This window comes from Dasypus novemcinctus, chromosome 5 (genome assembly GCF_030445035.2).
Source record: "Dasypus novemcinctus isolate mDasNov1 chromosome 5, mDasNov1.1.hap2, whole genome shotgun sequence".
Taxonomy (NCBI): domain Eukaryota; kingdom Metazoa; phylum Chordata; class Mammalia; order Cingulata; family Dasypodidae; genus Dasypus; species Dasypus novemcinctus.
Window position 1 is genome coordinate 166,770,963 of NC_080677.1, and position 25,252 is coordinate 166,796,214.

Here is a 25,252-nt window from a genome sequence, read left to right on the forward strand (position 1 = left end):
GTGCGCTTTGTTCTCGTCCTTCAGGGCAGTGACTGACAGCTCAGTGATTCTCGGTGGGGGCCGTTCTCTTGGAGGTGCTCCAAGCACCTGCAGAGTAAGGCCCAGTACCAAAGGGGGCATGGAAGAGAACGTGGCCCTGCCCCGAGCAGCCTCGTGGTGACTGCCCTGGGCGCTGCCCTGGCTCCTGCCCCAGCTCCACCCACACTGGCCCACCTGCACTGGTCCCCCCTGCACTGGAGCCACCCGCACTTGGCCCCCCTGCACAGGCCCCACCTGCACTGGCCCTACCCATGCCTGCCCCACCCTCACCTGCCCCACCCACACCTGGCCCACCTGTGTCCATGGCAGCTGTGACAGACCCTATGGTCATCATCCCACTTGGAACTCTGAGAGGAAGGGGCCAGCACGGGGTTGCTGAGGTGTCTGTCTGGCCCTCCCTAATTCTCCTGCAGAGGGTTTGGCCAGGCTGCCAGGTGACAGGCCTGGCAGCTGTGCCAAGTAACTTAGCAAAAGTGAGGCGCTTAAAATTCAGCAGCACAGGCTTGGACCCGAGGCCCCTGCCTCGGCTCCTCGGATGCTCTGTACGTCTTTCAGGCTTGATCCTGGGCCCCATCCTGGGCCCCATCCCGGGCCTCATGTGAGTCCTACCACTTGCTCACACGTTCCATCTCTGTGCTGTCCCCATGGAGACCCTCCCGCTCCTGAACTAGACCTGTCTACACGGGCACAGCCTTCTGGTCTGCATCTCTGCTGCTGCGTGACCTGCTCGGTGGGCTTGGCCCCCAGTGCCTCAGCTACAAGGTGCTGCTCCCCACCCAGCTCCCTCTGCTGCACCCGAGCCTCACCTGGGGAAGCCGCTGGGGTGTGCGCGTGCGTACGTGTGTGTCCACGCTTGTATCTGTGTGTGCATGCATGTGTGTGCTTGTGTGCCGCTGCATGTGTGTGCATGTCTTTCCTGAAAGAAATGGTTTTAAGAGGGTGATTGATTTTATTATTCATTGTTTCACGTAAGCCCTTTGGCATATTGTTTGTGAAAATAAATTGTATCTGCTTATTAGATATGCAATGCTTGTTTGCTTTTTAGTTAGATAAGAATGCGTATCTTCTCCATAGGACCAGAGGTGATTATGTCATTTGTGAGGACCAAGTTATTTAAGTGCTCTATCTGGTTGTGTTAAGGTGGCTTGATGTCTTTATATGACACTCTCCATCCACTTCTGCGTGCTTTTCTCCGCTGCTTTAGAATCGGCCGACAGGGTGATGTGGCGGACCCAAGGACGAACAGCTTTTTATATGTCCTGGATGTGCTCCCAAGGTAAAGACTTGGCTTCTTGTTCCGGCTTACCTGGGTCCTGGAGAACGTGCTGTGTGGGTTTTATAGAGAGGAGCAGCTCGAACGCTCTGCATAGGTTTCCTTGTGCTGTGTCACCGATGATATAACAGGTGTCTCATGGTGTCCTGCTGTCCCTGGGAGCACAGGGCACAGGCCTGGCCGCCAAGGCCTACGGCTTCTGCTTGGGGCCGGAGCAGGTGGGGCCGGAGCAGGTGGGCTGCGCGGCTGAGCCGTGAGCCCTGGTTCAGCCGCTCTGCTGACTGTGGGGAGGGCAGGTCCTCGAGTGACGGGAGCTTCAGCGACACTCGCACCTCAATGTTAGCTCTAAAAGGGGGGCAATGTTGATAAAAAGAGAGCGTTCAAAAAGTCCTTAACTCATGTTTCCCACAAATAATGGTTTTCCTTATTTTTCACATTTTTTTTTCCAGATTACAAAAATTGCCAAAGTATATTCTTTTAGAAAATGTCAAAGGTTTTGAAGTATCTTCTACAAGGTAAAAAAATGTGTTTGTCTTGAGTACCTCTTAGCCTTGGCATGCTTTATCGTAGGAACTGTTGTGCAATAAGCACAACATGCTGGCATTTTATATACACATGTTTTATTCCTTAATATTAATTTTTGCTGATGAATAATGTAACATGTCACCAAGTTTGGTTCAAGTCATCCTCTCCCATTTGGATATGTCTGACTGCTTCCGGTATAAGCACTCATCTTCCTGAGGGCTGGGCTTCTCCACGTCATTGGCTCTGCTCTACTGCTGGGGCGCGAGTGACGGGGTCATGCTGGCCAGCATTCTCTGCCATGCCTCTGGGTGGCAGCAGCGAGTGCGGTGTCAGGGCCATTCAGACAGCAGCCGGCTGGGGGAGAAGCCTGGTCTGCCCAAGCTCCAGCTGCTGCCGTCCCACTTGCCACATGGGAGACGCAGTTCCAGGTCTCTTAGCACACCCGTCACGAGCAGGACTAGAGGTTCTGACGCCTCCGTGGGCCAGTGCTCTGGCAGCTTTGTGTCTGTCATAGGAAATGGCCCATGTCTCTTCACTAGTAATTGCTCAAGCTCTGGGGTTAGTGAAGACCTCGGATCATTGTCTTTCTAAACAGCTTGAGTGAAGGTATAGTTTCCACTAAAATGAAGTTTTATACATGGTACTTTATTTATAATAAGCCCATTTTCAGGTATAGAGTTAAAGCTTTTCTTTTTTCTGTCCTTTTTAGAGACCTGTTGGTACAAACAATAGAAAACTGTGGCTTTCAGTACCAAGAATTTCTATTATCTCCAGCCTCTGTAGGTACCACAATTATAGATCTTTATAAATATTACAATTAAAGGTTTTTTTCCCCTAAGGAAATTTGAATCAATAAATAGAATATATGTATTTTGGATAATATTCTAGGTAAATCCTGAAATTTGTTCAAACATGGGTCTTAATTTACTAAAGAATGTATATATGCCTATAGATTCATGAATATATATTTTATGAAAAATTATACCACATAGCTTGAAGCTCACCGATTATATATGTCTCTTTCCACGTGGAAAATATAGTGTTACTTTGAAAATATGGGATTTGGCATTTCCAAAATAGGTGTAATACGGTTTAATAATGCTTTATAATTGTCCAAAATAGAAAACAAAATGAACATATGATAATTTTCTCATTACTTTTTTTGGTGACATTATATTTAAATGCAAATATTTCTTCCATTTCAAGGGTAAGAAATCAAAGTAATTGGTTATGATAAAATATTTGGCAGCTCTTTGCTTTTGTGAGTGTCATTGTCTGTTTTTTCTTTTGACATTGTTCTTATTTGTTTCTTATCATCTTTAGTTGTATTCTGCAGGTCTTTGCCCTGAAGTTACAAGAAAACCCATTTCAAAAAATTAGATATACAAGCTTTGGAAATTGGCAATATATCTGATCTCTTCAAATTTATATCATATATGTAACCTTTTTTTTAAAAAAAAGATTTATTTATTTTCCCCCTTCCCCTCCTCCCACCCCACCCTGCTGTTTTTGCTGTCTGTGTTGTCTTCACATTTTCTCTCCTCTAGGATTCACCAGGATTCGATCCTGGAGACTCCTGATGTGGAGAGAGGTTCCCTGTCAATTGCATCAACCTACTTCCTGGTTTCTGCTGCGTTTCACCTTGACTCTCCCCTTGGCTCTCTTTTGTCACATCATCATCTTCCTGCGTGACTCACTTGCGCGGGCACTGGCTCACCACGCAGGCACTTGTGTGGGCACTGGCTCACTGCTCAGGCACACGTTCTCTTCTTCTTTTTCACCAGGAGGCCCCAGGGATTGAACCCAGGTCCTCCCACATGGTAGGCGGAAGCTCTATGCCTTGCGCCACCTCCGCTTCCCATATTTTTTACCTTTTAACTTCTGAAATTTAGTGAATCCTTTTTTAACCAAGTGAGGTAATAGCCAAGAATAACTGTGTTTGAATTTCATTGTATGATTACTATGTTATCAATAATAGGTGTGGAAATGTTTATATAACATATAAAATGAAAGTGACTCATGGTCATATGATTCATTAGATTCAATCTTTATCTCATTCAGAGAAAGAATCAAAGCAACAATTTAAAAGGTTCAAAAATTTGCTGTAAATAAGTCTTCCACAAATCAATAGCAGAATTTGCCCTGGAAGAAGTTAAATGTATACCTGGACGAGTTTTTTCTAGGTGGTTGTAGTGGGATCGATTTCTTTAATTTCCTATATTAACTAGCCACTGTGGTTGACTTGCAGCTTGGCATTCCAAACTCAAGGCTGCGATATTTCCTTATTGCAAAACTTCAGTCAGAGCCTTTGTCTTTTCAAGCCCCTGGACAGGTATTGTTATTCTTGGTTTTTTGCAAATGTATTGTAGTCTGTTACTTTATCTTCGGGAGCTGCTTTGTGTAGGTTTATGTGTGTCCTCTAGATCTGCAGAGGGGACCGTGCTCAGGCCCAACTCCAAGGCCTGATTCTTCCTCATGACACGCATACTGCTTTACACAAACGAAAAAAAACCCCACAAAACAAAAGCTTTTCTTTCACCATTAGGAAAATAAAGGTAGAAAAAATAACATTAGCACTGCTCTCCACCCCCCATAATTGACTGTTTTGCATTTATTCTTTTTTTTCCAATAGAAGCCATTGGCTACTTTTGATAAAATTTAATGTATACTTTTAAAAATGTCTTAAGAGTATTTTAATACATTGGTTGCATTTTCTTTGAAGTCGGTGCTGTTTGGCTCTAATTGGGTAAGGGAGACAGTAAGGATTAGTAGAGCCGGAGTTCAGTGTTCAGGTGCCCCTGATTTTTTGAGCAGTTTTACACGCTTTGGTCAAAAACGAGGCCTGGAGCACAGTCGGTGGTCAGGGAGAAGCTCCCGGCGCCCTCACAGGCAGCAGCTGGGGGCTTGTTTACAGACAGGGCTCGTGCCCGCCAGTCCCTGGAATGCACTGCCACTGCCACTACCGTCCTGGGCAATTCCAGCAACAGTGTATATAGTATTGTAACAAAACTTTAACAGAAACTTCATCATTAATATTCCTGGAACTTTTTTAAAATTGATTTTTCTTTGCAAAATAAGACATTATCGTGGTTACAGATTTTTGCTGAGACAAGTTTTCCCTAAAGGACTCATGAGTAGAAATAACTTTTCACTGTGGAAAGCACTTTTCTTTTTCTGACCTCTATTTTTCTTTTAGATAATGGTTATGATTCAGTTTTTCCTTTTTAATGAACGAGATGGCAAGCTTTAATCCAAAGCACAGTTTTGGGAAATGTTAACATTGCTTTCTTTTTTTTTTTTTTTTAAACATTGCTTTCTAAACTTCTTTTCCAATATGATGCTCTATATTTACCATGCTTCCCGTTATTTTGTGACTGTCTTACTAATAAACATAGAAAACAGTAAACTCATGAAATAAATTATCATAGCCTGGTGACTTTACAGCTGTATGGCAAATAACCTGGAAGAAGGTGTGTAACTGCAAAGTATAGGCTCTGTCTTTTTCATGATAATCTTATAAAGGCTAAAGAGACTTTTGCATAATGTTAACTGGATGCCGGTAATTTGTCTTTTATTTTTAATCAAACTTTTGACACTTTATATTCTTAATGCCAGGTATTGATGGAGTTCCCCAAAACTGGATCTAGAAATCCACAAAACTGTGCAATAGATGCAGGAAAGAAAATTGAAGCAAAGAAAATTGAACCCAGTATTTTGTGTGATAACACACAGTGTTCTGGAAAAGAGGCCATACTTTTTAAGCTTGAAACTGCCAAAGAAATTAACAGGAAACATCAACAGGACAGTGACCTCTCTGTTCAGATGCTGAGAGATTTTCTTGAGGATGACGTTGACAGGAAGCAGTACTTTTTGCCCCCAAAGTTGTTGCTGCGATACGCTCTTTTACTGGACATTGTTAAGCCTACGTGCAGGAGGTCCACGTGCTTTACAAAGGGGTAAGTTTTAAAGAGGCTCTACTCATCCATCTCCAAAACAGCCAGGTGCTTGTAGTTATCATTTCTTTTAGTCTTCTCAAAGCAAGGAGCATTTTATAAAATGTTCCCGCTAGAAAAAACTTTTATGTCCTTAGTTGCCTGCTTCATGTTTCACTAAAATGCATGAGTGCAACTTGGTTCTGCAGCACATCGTGTGCACAGCAGGGAGGCTTCCGCAGGCCCTGCACTTGCTGGTGACGTCACGGCTTTCCATCCAGGTGGAAACACGATTTCCACTCAGGACGAAGCGCTACGGCTCCAGCACCGACGACGTGCTCCGGCCCGTCAGACCTCAGAGGTCAGCTCTACTCTCACTTGCCATGTGGAAGAAGAAATTGAATTTTAGGTTTAATAAATAAACATGAATCATCTGAAGCACGTTGGGGTATTTTGAAATTTAAATTTTATTCAGCTTTTTGAATAAGTATTGTATTTCCATGGTTCAGAATTCCAAAGTTACAGAGGACGTGAAACCCCTTCCACTGCGTCCTTAGCCGTCTGGTTTCCACCAGTGACCTCAGCTGACTGAAACTGTGCAGAGCTTTGTGCACGAGGGCTTATTTAAGTAAATAGGTCTGCTGTCATCCCGCCTTTAAATTGTAGCATTCTAGATACATTCTGTGCACTTTTTCCACTGCACCATGTCAATTGGATATTACTGCATATTAGTACATAAAGAACTTGTCTATTCTTGTGGCATTTATTTAACTTGTCAAAAGGACTGCTACTGCAAATAGAAAGAAGAGAGCTTAATTAACAGTATAACAGTTTGCAAATTGGGCAACACCAAATAAAGCAGGTGGTCCAAACAATCTTTTGATGGACTTTTAGGTGGCTTCCTTTGGGTTATTTCCTGATTGTTAAATCATTTTTTTAACCTAGAAGAAGGGGGAAATTGGGCCTTTCCAGGAAAATTGTGTGTATGACCCTGTCCCTGTCTGTGAGTGCCCCTCAGCCTCACTGTGGGGTGGTGTGACTTGAGTGCACAAGCCCTCTTCCCTCACCTGCCGGCCGGCTGCCGTGGACGGGCCCTGGCCGCGGCAGCCCCAGCAGGCCGCTCTGACGTGGTCACTCTGCCCATGCACATGCTTGCCCAGGAAGGTCTTGCTGCTTCCCTGACCGCCAAGGACTCCACTCCGCTGTGGTCTGCCAAGTCTGACAGGTTCTGTTTAGGACTCTCATGAAACAAAACTTACCAATTTCATAAGAAAAAACAACTTGAGATTCTTCGGTAATTATAAAGATGGTATAGCTAAAAGAAGCCTTAGTATAAAAGTCTATTTTAGTGTAGATAACACACAAATGCCACATATTTATATAGAAATGATATATAGGAGAAAATAATTGGAAAACATTATTTTCCCTGATGTGACGGTCCAACCGATGTAGGAAAACAATAATGAGAACATCCTGCGTTCCAGTGAGAAACAGACCTAGGCTCAGTGGTAGTTGGGAGCAACTGAGAAAAAGATGATGATTCCTGCGTTAGAACAACAGGAGCAGTTTATGTTCATCTGCATAACATTGGTGTAATGTGGGGGTGCTGGCATTGAATAGCATCTGACAAGGGCGTGCTTTTTAGTGGCAAACATTGAAGAAATGCCAGTTAATGATAACTGATTGAATGGGGTTTATGTGACTAAAAAACTGCCAAGTTTGGTTTCTGAGCAGTTTACTTAGAGACATGTTATGTCTTTTGCCTAGTAATTTTCTAATTACAAAGCATATTTATGTGATATTCTTTGGGATATTTTAGAAGAATATAACTGTATGAATTGATTAATTCATTCAAGAAAAAAATTTTTAATTAGCATTAACAAATACAGTAGGTGCTTTGTAATATTTTGTTAATTTTCCAGTTATGGAAGCTACATAGAAGGGACGGGGTCTGTGTTACAAGTTGCAGAGGATGTGCAGGTATTTTCATTTTTTAATTATTAATTTATTTTTAAAGATTTATTTTTATTTCTCTCCCCTTACCTCCCTCCACCCCAGTTGTCTGTTCTCTGTGTCGATTAACCGTGTGTTCTTCTATGTCCGCTTCTATTCTTGTCAGCGGCACTAGGAATCTGTCTCTTTTTGTTTCGTCACCTCTCCATGTGTGCAGTACCATTCCTGGGCAGGCTGCGCTTTCTTTCATGCTGGGTGCACTCCTTGCACATGGGGCTCCCCTACGTGAGGGACACCCCTGCATGGCACGGCACTCCTTGTGCGTATCAGCACTGTGCGTGGGCACACAGATCAAGGTGGCCCAAGGTTTGAACCGTGGACCTCCCATGTGGTAGACGGATGCTCTATCTGTTGAGCCAAGTCCGCTTCCCTGGTACTTTTAAATAAAATCAAGAATGTTAAAATAATTTTACTTGTTCACCTGAGAATGAATATATATATATATAATATACAAGTGAATATATGCATACGGAATCATTCTTTACTATAGAATAAATATTTTTCTTATTGCTTGGTAGGACTTTATTCACAAGCAAGGTTTTATGTTTTTAATTTCTTTTTTCTCTTTCCTCCCACTTTCTTTTTATTCCATAAGTAGTAAAATGAAATTCGGCCTATAATAATGTTCTCCAAAATTATACACAAAGGTTCTTAATATTGCTGCCTGCCTTTAAAATTTTAGTATTACAGGCAAATGAATGTCTGGATTGAGAAATCATATTTATTTAATGTATTTTATTTTAATAAAGAACCTTAATTTGGTGAAATTGATTATAAACCATAAAAGTTACAATGCTCTGTGTATTGGTGTAGTAATGACCTCATCAGTCTGCAAGTTCATGTTTTTCACTATATTCATTTATTATTTATATTCTTATAATTTAATTTTTGAGAAGGATGAAAATGGCAGAATCACTGAAAAGTACCTTGTTCTGTTCAACATTAAGCCTTTTTCTAAGTTTGTGTTGACATTAATGCGCCAGTCATTAGCTTATTCTCAGAGGCGTTTTGCTCTATAGTCTGTTTTGCTACCATTTGTTGTTCCAGTGTTTTGTAGCCATCCTTTTAAAACTGTCTCAACAATAGGTGATTTTATCTTAAATCTACTTGTTGTCAGTTATCTTGGGTGTTTTCCTACAGATTGAAAATATCTACAAATCCCTTCCCAACTTGTCACAAGAAGAAAAAATAACGAAATTGTTAATGCTTAAACTTCGATATTTCACTCCAAGAGAAATCGCAAATCTCCTGGGATTCCCTCCGGAGTTTGGTAGGTGGGCTGCCGGCAGACCCCAGCTGTCGTTTATTGCAGGCCCCGTCAGGGAGCCGGGCCAGCCAGGTGGGCACGAGGGCTTCCTCCTGGCTGTGCCAGGCACGTCCCTCCCTCCAGCTCCCGCTGGTGCGCTCGTGTCTCCATGGGGCCGGGGGCGCAGGCGGAGGGCACAGGCCCTTCCCACTGCTTTCCCGCCACCAGGGTCCTTGCTGGTAACCCTCGCTGGGTCTGATGCAAAGAAGAAATGAAAGGCCGAGGGCCTGCCTGGGGGTATGTGCACTTGCTCTCCTCCAAGGGTTGGCCTTGTCCGTCATGTACCCGGCGTGAGTGAGGGGGGAGCAGGTGGGGAGCGGGGCTGCCCAGGACCTGTGCTAGTGAAGGAGGGGGCTTGGGGTTGAAAACAGGTGGGGGCTGGAGAGCAAAGCCCACGGCAGAGGTGTGGATGGAGAAATCCCAGGACTGTGGCCTCCAGAGCCTGCTTGGCCAGCCCAGCCTGTACCCGGGCCCCCCATAGCAGGAGGGGTCGCTTTGGCGACCAGCTGGCCAAACTGCACCAAGCTCCCGGCAGCTATGCTGCTGGCCCAGTGCTGACCTTGGAGTAGGTAACGGGTGCACATTTTAAATGACAGATGAGGCCTCGAGCCCCGTTGTACATCGAGAACACAGGCCAGTGTGATCTGACTGCCCTCGGGTGGGGGTCATGCTACGTTGCCAGAGCAACCCTGTTTATTTTATGCTCCTGCCTCTTTCCTGGTGATCTCATTCAGTCCCAAATATCTTCGGGAGTGTTATTAAGAAAAACACAGGCTTTCCTGCCTTAGTTTATGTCATGAAGCGAGTGAGAACTATACAAAACCAAGTGCTGAGAACTGAACACAGGAACTGTAATTCCCAGGCTGCTTTCCTAGTTACTATTCGTGTTTCTTTTTTCAGATGAGTGGTGAGAGGCACTTCACACAGTACTAAAGAGACGAGGTTGTCTGCGTAATAAAAACTAACTCTTAAGTCTTATCGCAGTGGTGGTTTTATCAGAGTAGTAGCCCCTCTGGCAGTACCGAAGCTTGGTCAGGACATGGGCCCCAGAACCAGACTGAGCTTGAATCCCAGCCCCCCTGAAAGGCGCTCTGCCTCAGCTGACTCATCTGTAACATGGGGATGATGACAGCACCTGCTTCATAGGGCGATGGTGACAATTAAGTGAGTTGCTATGGTAAAATGCTTAGAATATGCCTGCTATATAGTAAAAAGATGTTTACTTTTAAAAATATTAGACATGTGTTTTGCTTTTATGACCTTTACTTCAACATTTTTTCTCATTTTTAAATTTAAGATGGGTAAATAGAAGTTCTCTTTGCTCTCTGAAACTATATGTATATAGTATATAGAAATAAGCCTTTCAAATTGCTTCACTTTCTTTGAAAATGTGTGATTCACTCGCATGGTGTAGATGCCCCCGGGGGCTCCACGCCCTCGACGGCTTCCTCTCTGTGTCTCCCTGGTTACCAGCAGCTCCAGGATCCAAAGCGGCCTTCCTTGGAGCTGTTGCCCCCGGCCCTCGTGGCTTTGCACTGACCCTCCCTCGTTTTGTCCTGTCTCCCATATGAGAAGGAGCAGGCTTTGGAGTAGAGGACACTGGCCTTCACTTCACTGTCCTGACCTTGCAGATTCTGTGTTTGTTTTTGAGGATTTTATTATTGTTATTTCTAATGCATCCAAATTTTTAAAATCACCTTTTCACTTAAAAAAATGATACAATTTTCCCCTTAAACTAGTGTATTTTTTTACATTTGTTTTCTTTCTATTTTTTTAAAGTGTTACATTAAAAAAATATAAGATGTCCCCATATACTCCCCACACCCCTCACCCCACTCCTCCCACATCAACAACATCTTTCATCATTGTGGGACATTCATTGCAACTGGTGAATACATTTTGGAGCACTGTTGCACCACATGGATAGTGGTTTACACTGTAGTGCACACTCTCCCCCAGTCCACCCAGTGGGCCATGACAGGACATAAAACGTCCAGCATCTGTCCCTGCAGCACCACCCAGGACAACTCCAAGTCCTGAAAATGCCCCCACATCATATCTCTTCTTCCCTCTCCCCACCCTCAGCAACTGCCGTGGCCACTTTCTCCACATCAATGTTACAGTTTCTTCCATGACTAATCACAGTAGTTCCATAGTAGAATATCAGTAAGTCCACTCTAATCCATACTCTATTCCTCCATCCTGTGGACCCTGGGATGGTGATGTCCACTCCACCTCTATATCGAGAGGGGGCTTAGATTCCACATGGATGGTGGATGCAATTCTCCTGCTTGCAGCTGTAGGCACTCTTGGTTCCCTGGTGTGGTGGCTGACCTTCCTCACCTCCCTGATAGCTGGCCGGGGTAAGTCCAATAAACCAGATGTTTAAGATAGTATAATATTACATATTACCTTAATATTGTAAAAGCTCATTCCTGGGATAGTCTAAAAGCCTGTTTGCACTTACATTTGAACTTGTGACTACTTTGAACTAAAGAATTTTTGAGATAATGTCTGAGATAAGGAATGTGCTTGTCTAAGGTATATTCTCTTTAGAATAGCACTTTTATGACCATGTACAATTGCAAATATAGCTTTATTATGGTAATCAGTGTTCTTTATTACAGTGACTGTACTGTCAAGTGTTGATGAAGCAGCTTTACCAGCTCTACATTCTGATCTTTATAAGTGCATGAAATCTTGCCCTTCTAAATGCTACTTCATTATTTCCTTCATTTTAATTAATCTCAGAAGTTTCTGAGTGTGAAATCCTTACTTCGTAACTAGCATTATAGTGTGCAGGTATGGTATAGTATAGTATGGTATGCATGGGCCATTTTTGATGCTTCTTTTTGCAAGGCTCTGTTCTAGTAAATGTAATAGCATTTGTGGGCCATTTTGTTTTGAAAAAGAATATGGCTCTTTAAAGTCCAACATGAGAAAGTCAACTTATAGAAGCAGAGCATTAAAAAAAACAGCTGTGAGGGACTTGTATTCAGAATACTTAAAGAACCCTTACAACTCAACACTAAAAGGCAAATATTCCAACTAAATAATTGGCAAAGGATTTGAATAGACACTTCTCCAAAGAAGACAGACAGATGACCAATAAGCACATGGAAAGATGTTCAATAGGGAAATGCAAATCAGAACCGCAATGAGAGGCCACACCATACCCACAAGGACTAAAATAATAAAGATAGTAACAAGTGTTGGCAAAGATGTAGACAAACTGGAACCTCGTACACTGCTGGTGGGAATTTAGAGTGGTGCAGCCACTTTGGAAAATAGTCTGACAATTCTTTAAAAGGTTAAACATAAAGTTACTATATGTAATAGTCAGCCAAAGGGGTGCTGATGCAAAATACCAGAAATGGGTTGGTTTTATAAAAGGTATTTATTTGGGGTAGGGGCTTACAGATACCAGGCCATAAAGCGTAAGTTACTTTCCTCACCAAAGTCTATTTGGAGCAAGATGGCTGCTGACATCTGTGAGGGTTCAGGCTTCCTGGGTTCCTCTCTTCCTGGGTCTTGCTTCTCTCTGGGTTCAGGGCTCCTCTCTTCCCAGGGCTTGCCTCTTCCTGGGCTCAGGGTTCCTCTCTTCCTGGGGCTTACTTCTCTTTCCTCTGTGAGCTTACTTCCCAGGGCTACAGCTTGATGCTTCAGCATCAAACTCCAGCATCAAAATTCCAACATCAAAAAACCTCAGCTCTGTCCTTTGCCATGCCCTTTATCTGTGAGTCCTCACCCCTTGGTGGATGGGGACTCAATGCCCTAATAATGTGGCCCAATTAAAGCCCTACCATAACTTAATAATGCCCAGGGACAGACCAGATTACAAACATAGTCCAATATCTGTTTTTGGAATTCATAACCTTATCAAACTGCTACACTCTATGACCCAGCATTTCCGCTCCTGGGTATGTACCCAGGAGATTTGATAACGTGTGTCCACACAAAAACTTGTACATAAATGTTCATAACAGCATTATTCAGAATAGCCCCAAAGTGGAAACAACTCAAATGTTCATCAGTGGATGAATGAATGAACAAAATGTGGTATATCCAGGCAATAGAATATTGTTTGGCCATAACAAAAGGTGAAGTATTGATTCCTGCTACAACCTGGACGAACCTTGAAAACTTACGCTAGGGAGAAGGAAGCCAGGCGCAAAAGGCCACATACTGTATGATTCCATTTGTGTGAACCGTCCAGAACAGGCAAATCATCGAGACAGAGAGTAGAAGTTTCTTAGGGTGTGGGAGGGCGAGTGGGGAGTGGCTGCTGATTGCTACAGGATTTCTTTTTGGGGTGATGAAACTGTGCTGCCATTAGGTGGTGGTGATGGCTGCACAAGTCTGTGACTGTACTTAAACCTCTGAATTGTGCTCTTTAAATGGGGGATTTTATGCATATGAGGCTGTTACAGAAAGAAAAGAAACAGAAATAATGGTGGTCCCTGCTTTCCTGCTTTTCCTGCCGCGTGCTAACTGACAGAGGCTATGAGCCTCATGGGTGACACGTGTGCACGGTGTGTGCTGGGCTACACGTGTGCTGGACGTAGTGTCGTGTGCAGACAGTGTAGTGTTCCGTGACCGTGTTGGCCCCACGCCCTCAGTTTCCAGTTGACGCTCATAGAGGCCGTGGACTTCCTTGTGTACATGCTGACCCATGTTTTAACTGCAGAACACCTCCTTTTATCTCTGGAAATTAAAGTTACAATGATCGTGCTGTGAGTTGTTATCTCTTTTCTAGGATTTCCTGAGAAGATCACTGTGAAGCAGCGTTATCGCCTCCTTGGAAATAGTCTCAATGTGCGTGTGGTGGCTAAGCTCCTCGCCATCCTGTGTGCGTGAGCTTGACGTGGATGTGTCCACACGGTTCCCACAGGCCCAGAGAGTGATTCTGAAATTCCGTTTTGCATTTAGACTAAATTGAACAGAGTTATTTTATTCTTTTTTTAATATGGGATTTTGAATTTATCACAAAAATGTTATCAATTTGTTAGCTTACATTTACTGTATTTTGTAGAATGAAAATTATTGTTAATGTTTTATGGATAACACACTTTCATTATTATATATATGTAAATATTCTCTTTATAATATGGTATAGACAAATTTAGGAACTTTGGCTTTTTGATGTCAGTATTTTCTAAAATGTCATAAGAGGCATGCTATAATGAACCTGAGAAGTTGTATATTTTTATATGTCAATGAAAGAGATTGTTTTATTAATTGTGGCATCTTAGATGATTATTCCTAATTCTAAGATGATGACTCTAATTCTAGCCTATTTCAAATATTTGTTTTGCTTAATTCCATCCTCTTAACTTTCATTTATTTTGTCTGATCATGTTATCATTACTCAAGTTACACAACAGCCTGAAGACTATGCCAGAAAAAACAGTCCTGAGCCGCTGAGTGCCTCTCAGAGGCCAGAGCGCCGTCCCGTTACGGGGCCGTCCTTTTACCTGCGCTCTCGGGCAGCGCGCTGGCGCATCCCCGCCTTGGCTTTGCGGCTTCCAGAACTTGCTCTTGCTTCTTCCTCGGCCTCGCGCTGCCCATGGCGTTGCCACCACGCTCGGCAGAGCCTTGCAGGGCTCGGAGCGTCCAGGGAGCAGACCCCGGCCTCTGCCCTCTACCCTGCGGCTTGCGCCTGAGAACTAACTTGATCCCTTTAACTTGGTCTCGCCCATCTTCTAATCAAACTAAGCCTTACGTCATGTAGCCTGCGGTTTTGACTCCAGTCATCAAAGCAAGTGAGAAGAAATGACAAGAAAAATTGTATAACAAAAAATTTTTTTTTTTTAAAAGATTTATTTTTATTTATTTAATTCCCCTCCCCTCCCCTGGTTGTCTGTTTTCTGTGTCTTTTTGCTGCGTCTTGTTTCTTTGTCCGCTTCTGTTGTCGTCAGCGGCACGGGAAGTGTGGGCGGCGCCATTCCTGGGCAGACTGCACTTTCTTTTGCCCTGGGCGGCTCTCCTTACGGGGGGCACTCCTTGCGCGTGGGGCTCCCCTACGCAGGGGACACCCCTGTGTGGCACGGCACTCCTCGCGCGCATCAGCACTGCGCATGGGCCAGCTCCACACGGGTCAAGGAGGCCTGGGGCTTGAACCGCGGGCCTCCCATGTGGTAGACGGACGCCCTAACCACTGGGCCAAAGTCCATTTCCCTGTATAACAAAATTTTAACTCATATTTTTATTCTTGGAAAACAATCAGTTCCTGCACTGAGGCTACAGAAGAACTCCTAGGTAGATGTGGGCACAGGGAACTGTCAGCGCCACAGCGCACGGCACGCGGTGCACGGCACACAGCGCATGGCACAGGGGTGCGGCAGGCTAAGCCCTGGCGTCTTTCATGCTGAAAGATCCTAGATCAATAAAAAGGTCCAGGGTTTGCTGTGATTAGACCGTGAGTGTAATTATGCCCTAATTATAGCGGCCTGTTACACACAAGTGCAGACGAAGGTCGATGGAGGTGTTTCTTACAGCCTGGAAGGCAGAATAGCGCTTCAGGAAATTGGTTAAGTGTCAAAGTTTATTCAAGAGCAGATGGCAATTCTTGCCCTTAATTCATGGTTGAAAATATGTGGTGGCAAGCATAAAACTCACATCTTCATGAAGAAATATTGATCAAAACACCATCTCATTAGCATACATGCATGCATTATTAATTTGGGAAATGCTATTTTATTTTCATGTCCACTGTGTATTATTCATAATGAATGTGCATAAAATATGTCTGGCCAATTTTTTTTTCTGACATTTGGACCTATCAATTTATTCAGTGTTTTGGAATATGCAACCTCTCCTTTTAAAGAGAACTACATGTAATTAAATCTGTGTAGTATCTAACAACCTGGTTTTCTGTTCTCCTTATCTGCACCATTTCTGCTCTTTTAAATAGCTTGCCAGATAATTTTAAGATATTTATTATCCTGCCTCATATTTTTAGTATATTTTCAGGACCTAATGAGTAAAGAAATGATTACACTATTTAATACAAGCAAAAAGAGTTAGATTGGGAAAAAAAACGTTTTGAAGAGGAAATGGGCAGTCACCATAGGAGAAAGGGCCGGAGCCGTTAGCCGCGGTCCTCCGTTGCTGGCAGGCCCAGCGTTGGTGAGGAGGGCGCTGGCCCTGCCCCTCGGCGTGGCGGGCTCCCTCTGCCCTGCGCCCCGGGAAGAGAGCGCCCTGACCCTCGCCAGCTTGCTCCTGCTGACAAGACAGATCCTTCTCAACAAGCAAAGCCAGCAGTTGAAATTGTGAAAGATGAGGGTCTCCGGTGCTCTCCTGTTGCCTGAAGGGATGAGCTTTCAGGAAAGCTAAGCTTATTGGGTAGGGGGGCTTCTGAGTTGCCCCTACAGAGCATTTCGCCAGCATGTGGGCTGTAGGGAATGACGGTACCGGAACCCGTGGGGCCGGGATTCCTTGGCAGAAGTCAAGGTGGCGACTCAGGATGGAGAAGGGAGGCTGATTTAACTCCAGCTGGAGTGGCAGCTCATTGCTGTCAGGCCCCGTGGAGGGCGCATCCTGCGGGCCTGTGCCTGTGTCTGCACCCAGGCTGTGTGGCGGTGCCCCCTGCCTTGGCACCCGTAGGTGGGGTCTGGGCTGAAGCCCCTGTTGGCACGGCGGTGGGGCGCGTTTCCCTGCTCTGCTCATGCTGCTGTCGGCTGCCGCGTGGACTGGAGCTTTGGACTTTGAAGCTGGCCCCAGCAGTGCTCTCCAGCTCTTGGACTTGGGTTATGCCCGTTTTTGAGGTAGAGCCTCTGGACCTCTCCGTTACTGGCTAGTCTCTTTGCACCTTGTAAATGTCCAAGTGTGCTGCTCCTCAGTTGTGTCAGCCTGCCAGCACGCCTCCTTTCCGGCCCTCCAGCCAGCCTCTTCCTTCTTCCCTCACCAGAGGTCTAGCTGTGCTCGTGGTGTTGCCTTTGGGAGCGTCCCTTTGTGTGTGTGTGTTTTTTTTTTTAAGATTTTTATTTTTGTTTATTTTTCTCCCCTCCTCCCCCTCCCCCCCAGGGTTGTCTGTTCTCTGTGTCCATTTGCTGTATGTTCTTTGTCCACGTCTGTTGTCAGCAGCACAGGAATCTGTGTCTCTTTTTGTTGTGTCATCTTGTTGTGTCAGCTCTACTTGTGGGCGGCGCCATTCCTGGGCAGGCTGCACTTTCTTTCTCGCTGGGCGGCTCTCCTTATGGGTGCACTCCTTGCCCGTGGGGCTCCCCTGTGCGGGGGACACCCCTGCGTGGCGCGGCACTCCTTGCGCACAACAGCACAGCGCATAGGCCAGCTCCACATGGTCAAGGAGGCCCAGGGTTTGAACCGTGGACCTCCCATGTGGTAGACGGACGCCCTAACCACTGGGCCAAGTCCGCTTCCCCCTTTGTGTATTTTTAAAGGCAGTGAGAACTCCGCACATGCGCCTCAACTTCAGTTTACGTCAGTGAGTCTGCAGCATTTTACCTTCCCTGTTACTTTTCTCTTTGCTAATGAAAGAGTATAGCTTCAGTTGTTTGTTTTTTAAACAACTCTCTGCTTTTCTCTTTTAGATTTAAATGACTGTTTTGCTCTTCAGAATTTTCCACAACCATAACCCAAAATACATCACCATTTTTGTTTCAATTTATGGGTTTATTGCTTTTTAAATTTATTTGTTCAAGAAGTTTAAGCATGTGTGGAGAACTTTTGTTGGTTTCCTACTGCCTGAGTTCTGAGATAAATTTGTCTTATATTTACCACAGACTCTGAGTCATAATCTGAACCACATCCAACATTTAAAACTCTCCCACAAGTACCTCATACTTGATTCCTAAAATCTGTCTTTTCTACAAACCCTAGACTAGAAATTCTCATGACAACTAGAAGATTGGAGGTTAGTTTTCCTGAAAAACTCTTCATAGCCCCAGGAGGTACTTACTTCTCTGCTGTATGTACTATGGTTTTGTTAATTTCTGTCAGGTGTTCGCCCTGCATTTTATTTTGCTGGCATCTTTATGGCTGTTCACATCAGGGCAGGGTGACGTCATTGTGCATCAGAGGGGAACAGGCTTGTGTAGCCCGGTCACTCTAATCATGAGATCAGCGAGGGGGCAGGGGTGGGGGTGGGAGGTGGGAGCTGAACTCTGCTGAAGGCTCAGTCCTCAGCTCTCCCCCCTCACCATCAAAGCCCCTTTTTCTCGGAGAGCTCACCCTTTCCTGCGTTGTCCGGCTTTTTGCAGATGACTCCAGGTCTGAATATTTTCCCCACACTCTCCTTCTGTAGTAGATAGGAGCTGATTTCACTGTTTGAGAGCTGATCCTATGAATGAATGTACAGAAAGCTTGATGATTGGTATAATTAGAACTGGAATTTTAAATGAAAATTAGTCCATGTTTTAGGAAATGCAAAGTTCCACTGGGGCAGTGTTTTTGTTTTTTTTCCTTCCTTTTTTAACTGCTACATTCCAGTGCCTGAAACAGAACCTGGCGCAGTGTAAGCTCTCAGTAAGCACTTGTTGAATGAACGATGACAGTAAGCAAAACAGAAGTGGCATAGAGGCCGTCCCGCCATGGAGTTCAAACTGTCATTTGTTTGTTGCTGCCAGTTTTTCCACACTCGGGAATAGCCAAATGTGCTTGACCGGCACAAGCAATTTAAACAATAATTCTAAGAAAGGGCTAAAGCTTTTTGGGAAAATTGTGTGGATAGAAATAAAAAGTTATTCTGACTTCTGGTCTGAGCAAGAGGTGTACGCTCGTTTCTCCCTGCTCCACTCTGGCAAGTAACTGGACCTAGGTGGGCAGGACCAAGAAGACTTGGAAAGGTGGGAGGAAGCAGACTGGGTACCCCCTCTCCCGCCCGGGGGAGCAGCGCAGGTGCGTGGCGGCTGCTGCGTCCCAACCCCCAGCCTGGAGCAGGAGGCGGCCCAGTGGGCACTTTCCTCTCCCAGAGGGACAGTCCTGCCATTGCCACAGGTGCGTGGGCCCCTCTGGGGAGGGGCGAGTCGGAGCCTCGCTGAGAGCACCGCGAGGACCTGCGCGTCCCCGCGGGCCTGAGCTCTTCTTACACTGAGACACTGGGCGGCCGGGGCACCCTGGGGGGCACAGGCACCCGTCCTGGGGGCTGCTGCTGCCTCCCGAGGTCCGGCTTCCCCCCACCCAGCGACACCGGGCAGCTGGGTGCAGCGGCAAGCGGGTTCCACCACGGAAGGGCCAGGAAGCCTTTCCACCCCATGGGCAGGGACTCCCTTTCCCACCAGACGGCCCGGCCTGGAGAAGCTGCCTCTTGCCCAGGGAGCACCAGCCAGGAGCACCGGAAGCCCTGAGGTGTGCCCCGCGGTGCCTGACAAACAAGCAGATCCAAGTAGTAATGGAACAGCTGAAATTAACCTGTCCTTGGGGCCACAGCCCATAAGAGTGGGCCAGGACCTGCATGCTAAACATAGAGTGGCTGCCTGGTAAGTGAAAGATTAAAGTAGGGCCCCTAGCACAATAGACAAGATGTCCAGGACATTGGAAAATCCCTGTCATACCGAGAACCCAGAAAATCACAACTGGATTGAGAAAAGACAATGGATGCTACAGATGAGGCAGATGTGGGAATTATCTGACAAGGATATTAAAACAGCCAGAATAAAAACTCTTTAAAAGGTAATTGCAAATTCTCTTGAAACCAAAAACAAGCCCAGCAAATAGTTGTTTAAAAAGAATCATTAAGATATATGAATTATTTCTCAAAAACAAATGGCCTTTATATAACTGAAAAATACAATAACTGAAATTTGAAAGTCATTGGACAGGCTCAGTAGTAGAGTGGAACTGATGGGATAAAATCAGCGAATTGAGGACAGATCAACAGAAGTCATCCAATCTCAACAAGGGAGAAAGTAGACTGAAAAAGGTGGAACAGTGCCTCAGGGACCTTTGAGACAATAATAGAAGATAAGACATTCATATCCTCACTCCTAGAAGTAGACGAGAATGAAGAACAGTGGTAGAAGAGTATTTAAAGAAGTAATGACTGAAAACTTCCAAGATGTAAATGTGCAGTTCAAGAAGCTGAGTGAACTCCAAAGTGGATAAACCCAAATCCATTCCAAGATACGTCATAATTAAGTTTCTGAAAACCAGGCGAAGGTACCGAGAGCAGCCAGAGAGCAGTGCTGTGCTGCCCTCAGCCTCCCGGCCTGTCTCCACACCCGTCACACCTGCTCGTCCAGGGCCACGTCCCTGTCCCAGGAGCTGCTGCGCTGGGGAAGCCAGCGTTGTTTCTCGTCTCCTTGTTGGTTTTGGAGCCCAGCAAGGAGAAGGAGATGGGTCAAGTGTCTGAATGAGTGCTGCACACTTAGTGGTAAAGTCCGCGGCCTTTCCTCGTCCAGGCAGAATGCTGGAGAAAGTGAGTGCTCCCCAGGGGAAAATGCCCTCAGAAATTGAACTCTCTTTTCTCCAAAACCTTCCCCTAATCTGTTCTGTTATTCAGGTAATGACGTGCCTCTCCATTCAGTTTTCCACGCTAGTACAGGATGAGCTGGCAAACCCCCTCCGCTGGCTCCGCGCCTTCCTCTTGGCCACACCTGCCCTCATCTCAGGACACGGGACCCCGTGCGCCTTTTGTTTTCTGAATCATATGACGTAGCCTGAGTTAATATTGTGTGCATGCGCGCACAGGTGTGCGGGTGAGCATGTGCACGTGTGCGCGCGCACATGGGTGTGCACATGAATGCACGTGTGTACATGGGTGTGTGCACTAGTGCTGTCACATGGGCGCACATGTGTGTATGTGCACAGGGGTGTGCATGCAGGGCATGTGTGTGCGCATGGGTGTGTGCACGAGTGCTTTCATATGGTGTACACGTGTGCATGTGCACATGGGTGTGCACACATGGGCATGGGTGTTTGCATGAGTGCTTGCACACTGATGTGCACGTGTACATAGATGTGTGCACACGTGGGTGTGTGCACATGGCTGTGTGAGGGTGTGCGTGTCCCACTACATCCCTGCCTCTGTCTGAAGCCGTGCTTCCCACTGCATTCCTCCCTCTGGATGGGAGCTTTCTCGTTCTGTTCTGTTTGTGCAGGGATTATCGCACTCCTTTTCAGGGGCCTGCAAAATGTGGGAAAGTCCTCCGTGCCCTCAATGTGTGCCAGTGCCCTGTCAGGAAAGGCCCTGGAACCTGAAGTGTTCGCATGGTGACGGCGACCCTGTAATTCCTCTCCTGCCCGAGGGTAGTGGCCGTCAGGGTGGCGGGTGGAGGACGGGCCCCTGCGCCTGCCCCCGGGGGAGCCCTGGTCCAGGTCCGCTACGACAGCAGCGGGCACGGCCGCATCCTGGCTGGGGCACGTTTCCGTGGGATGAGCAGATGGCTATTTTAACTTACATCAATTTCCATAGTTGTTTTGTGTAACCCTTCATGAGAAATGAGCAGACAATGGGAGCACTAGGATACTGCCCAGAAATTATGAAGAAAATCACAAAACATGTGTTATGTAATGTTATGTCTCTGAAGAGGAGAATGAGTTGTGCTACAGAGATAAATGAGACCACTGCATCAAGACTGTCTGAGTGGGACTAAAACGGGTCTGCAGTGCTCTGTCCTGAGCGGATGTGAAATGGCAGGGCCTGAGGGCGAGCCAGGGCCAGGCCGGAGCCCTCAGAGCACAGGGAGCGGCCCGAGGCCCGCTGTGTGCCCAGGCCTGGGAGGCAGCGCAGGGGCTGCTCCCTCAGGAGACGAGGGCAGCCCCAGCTCCCCTGGCGGAGGGTCAGCACAGGAGCCGCCCCTTCCCCACCCGGCTGGCCTGGGCCCTGGACGTGCACGGGGCCCGTTCTCAAGCAGAGCAGGTCGGGCCTTCCCTCAGCTGGCGCCTCGTCGCCCAGCGCTCCAGCTAAGCGGATGCTAAGTGAATGCTAAGCCGCTGACCAAGCACCAAGGCCACGGCTCGGACCGCGGGAGGCGGCTCTGGTCCCGGCCAGGCCTGGGCTGCACCCGGAGGGCCTGCAGGAAGCCCCCTAGCGCTGGCGAAGACGGCCAGGAGCCTGGGAGCAGACCCCGCGCACAGCAGCCGTGCTGGGCTTCAGGCAAGCGCCGCGGTCACCAGGGCCCCTGCTGCGCCCGCCCTCCCGCGGCCAGTGCCCAGCACCCCCAGAGGCCGCGTCTCGGCCCATGTCCCCCTCCAGGAAGACGCTGCTCTGTGCTGCCCACTCGCGATGGCTCCTCCTTCACCTCCTCCTGCCCCTCGCCACACTCCGCCCGCCCCGGCCTGGCGTGCCCGGGCTCTGCTCCGGAACCTTCTTTCTCCCGGGGAGCTCGGAGCCTGCCCTCCTGGCTCCCAGGATTCTGAAGTCCACGGTGGATCATGTCCTTGTTTGAAAACCCCAAACCCAGGGCTGGAAGAGGAGGCTGGCGGGTACCCTGCCGTCCGTCAGCGCTGCCGCAGCTTGGTGATGGCCCACGTGGCCGCCGCTGACGAAGCGCCAAGGCCACGGCCAGGGTGGCAGCCCCCGAGCCCCACCCGGACCCCGGGGCACCGCGTTCCTCTCTGCTCCGTGTCCCATCCTGCGAGCGACAGTACAGACGGCACGTGCGGGCTGGGCAGCGCCGTGCGGGGCAGGTGCAGTTCTGCTGGTCGCTGACAGGATTTCAGGCCTCGATGCGTCGCCCAGCAGGGTGGAAGGTCTCGGGCTCTGAAACTCTTCTGATTTGTCTTTGCCAGAAGATTCTGCACCAGGCAAGTAAACCGCGTGCGTGAGGAGGCCATGGGAAGGGCTGTCGATTTCTACGTCCCGCCTGGCTCCCGACTTTGGTCTGCACTGGGGCCAGTGGGCTGGACGCCCCCTCCAGCCCATCCGCGAGGCCAGGCCGCCCTGAGAGGGCAAGGACGGCCCCTAGGACCCCAGACGGGGCGCGCCGTGTCTGGTCCGCAGCCGCGCGCTGTCCAGGAGCCTGCAGGGTGGGCGGCCCTCAGAGGCTACGTCAGCGCTGACGTCGCCACATGGAGCATGTCCACCGAGGGCTTCTGTACACCCAGCGCAGACACAGCCGGATGCCATCCTCGAGCCTCCCACCCGGCCGGGAGGGCACGGCCTCGACTGTGGAACAATGGCACATTCCATACCCAGCCCACGGGTGCTACAGCCCATGAGGCCACAGCCCACAAGGCCACAGCCTGCAGGAGCCACAGCCCACAGGAGCCACAGCCCATGGAGCCACAGCCCACGGCGCCACAGCCCACAGGAGCCACAGCCCATGGAGGCACAGCCCATGGACACCGCAGCCCCAAGGCCACAGCTCACAGGAGCCACAGCCCCCAGAAGCCACAGCCCACAGGAGCCACAGCCCACAGGCACCACAGCCCACGGGAGCCACAGCCCACGAGGCCACAGCCCACGGAGGCCACAGCCCACAGGAGCCACAGCCCACAGGAGCCACAGCCCATGAGGCCACAGCCCACAGGAGCCACAGCCCACGAGGCCACAACCCATGAGGCCACAGCCCACGGGCACCAAAGCCCATGAGGCCACAGCCCACAGGAGTCACAGCCCACAGAGCCACAGCCCATGGTGCCACAGCCCACGAGGCCACAGCCCACAGGAGCCACAGCCCACAGGCACCACAGCTTATGGGAGCCATAGCCCACAGGAGCCACAGCCCACAGGCACCGCAGCCCACGGGCACCACAGCCTATGAGGCCACAGCCCACAGGAGCCACAGCCCACGAGGCCACAGCCCATGGGCACCACAGCTCACGGGAGCCATAGCCCACAAGGCAGCCCACAGGTACGCAGCCCACGAGGCCACAGCCCACAGGAGCCACAGCCCACGGGCGCCACGGCCCACAGGAGCCACAGCCCATGAGGCCACAGCCCACGAGCACCACAGCCCAGGAGGCCACAGCTCGCCGGAGGCACAGCCCATGAGGCCACAGCCCACAGGATCCACAGCCCACGAGGCCACAGCCCATAGGAGCCCCAGCCCACAGAGCCACAGCCCACGGCTCCACAGCCCACAGGAGCCACAGCCCACAGGAGCCACAGCCCATGGGTGCCACAGCCCATGAGGCCACAGCCCACAAGTGCCAAGCCCACAAGTGTGCAGCCCTTGGATGCCGCAGGGACGGTGAGAAGCAGGTGGTCTGGGGTTGCCATAGTGGGGGCTCAGCGCGGAGTAGCCACTGCCTCCACCCCAGCACTGCTGCACTCCCTCAGGGACCAGGGCTGGGAAGCGCCATGTCCATGGGCTGCTCTGCCTTCTCCTGCAGCCCTGCTCCAGAGTGCAAGCTCCTGGGATGCGCCTCGTGCCTCGTCCACTGTTGGGTTGATCCAAACTCACTGAGTGAGTGCGGCAGACAGAAGCACGTGGCAGCGCAAGCCCTCAGAGACCACGCAGCGCTGTGCAGCAGCCCGAGGCCGGGAGCTGTGTCCTCACTAAGACCCACTGAAGCAGAAAGAGTATACAGAAAACAGACCATTCCTGCAATCTGGAAGCTGGGCATACATCTGGACTCTTCCCCCCCCCCGGGGTAAACACCCTAACCCCCTATAGCTCGGCTGACTGCCAATGTTCCCTTTCTGTAACTTGCTTGTTGCTCAGCATTAGAAAGCAAAAATTAACCAGTAAAATTCCTTCTAAGAGTGTGAAAACTACCCCTCCCCTCTGTATAGACCCCTATAAAACCCCAGTTCCCCTGAGGTCGCGCCCCTCACCTCCTTACGGTGGAGGGTGCCCGGCCATAAGTAAAGGTTCTCCACCTCGAGGCGGGTCGTGGCGCTCTGCCTTGTTCCTGCCACGCCAAGAGTCCTTCCTTCTTTGTAAGCGTTTTCTTCCCCAGACGCGGCTTCCTTCTGCCCACCCCCCGCTCCTTGGCACCCCCCCAGCCCGCCCTCAAGTCCTCCCCTCCCTCTCAGGCCTGGGAGGCCCACAGAGGGCCACCCGCCCGCCTCGGGCTGCAGTGGGGTGGGCTGCAGCAGCTGCTTAGAAGCGCGGAGGGCCGGCCTGACGTGACCGTGAAGAAACAGGCCCCGAGGCCGTTGTTGCATGAGACCCATTTCTTAAGAACAGACAAAAACAGAAAAGAATCCACCTCTTGCCCTCATTGTCAGAGCCAAGTGCAAACAGCGACGAGCACTGTGGAGCTGTTCCGCTGTGCGGCTGCGTGTGCCCGGGCACTGCTCGGGCGCTGCTGGGC

General features: G+C 48.6%; 1 protein-coding gene across 10 annotated transcripts in view; it reads left to right on the top strand.

The window, feature by feature from the left end:
- Positions 1 to 17,826, top strand: part of TRDMT1 (tRNA aspartic acid methyltransferase 1) — a 52,112-nt gene extending 34,286 nt beyond the window's left edge. For 3 of the 10 annotated variants that reach the window (XM_071215507.1, XM_004483724.5, XM_071215508.1), the window contains 9 exons: positions 595 to 801; positions 1,244 to 1,315; positions 1,762 to 1,827; positions 2,547 to 2,616; positions 4,086 to 4,169; positions 5,453 to 5,793; positions 7,692 to 7,749; positions 8,923 to 9,052; positions 13,845 to 17,826. In XM_071215507.1, the coding sequence (XP_071071608.1) occupies positions 595 to 801; positions 1,244 to 1,315; positions 1,762 to 1,827; positions 2,547 to 2,616; positions 4,086 to 4,169; positions 5,453 to 5,793; positions 7,692 to 7,749; positions 8,923 to 9,052; positions 13,845 to 13,945 (1,129 nt within the window). In that variant the 3' untranslated portion in view covers positions 13,946 to 17,826. Of the gene's footprint in view, positions 1 to 594; positions 802 to 1,179; positions 1,316 to 1,761; positions 1,828 to 2,546; positions 2,617 to 4,085; positions 4,170 to 5,452; positions 5,794 to 7,691; positions 7,750 to 8,922; positions 9,053 to 9,988; positions 10,067 to 13,844 lie in introns of those variants that run through there. The other 7 variants (XM_004483729.4, XM_071215509.1, XM_071215510.1 and 4 more) reach the window with 5 other exon arrangements.
- Positions 17,827 to 25,252: the final 7,426 nt, after the last annotated feature.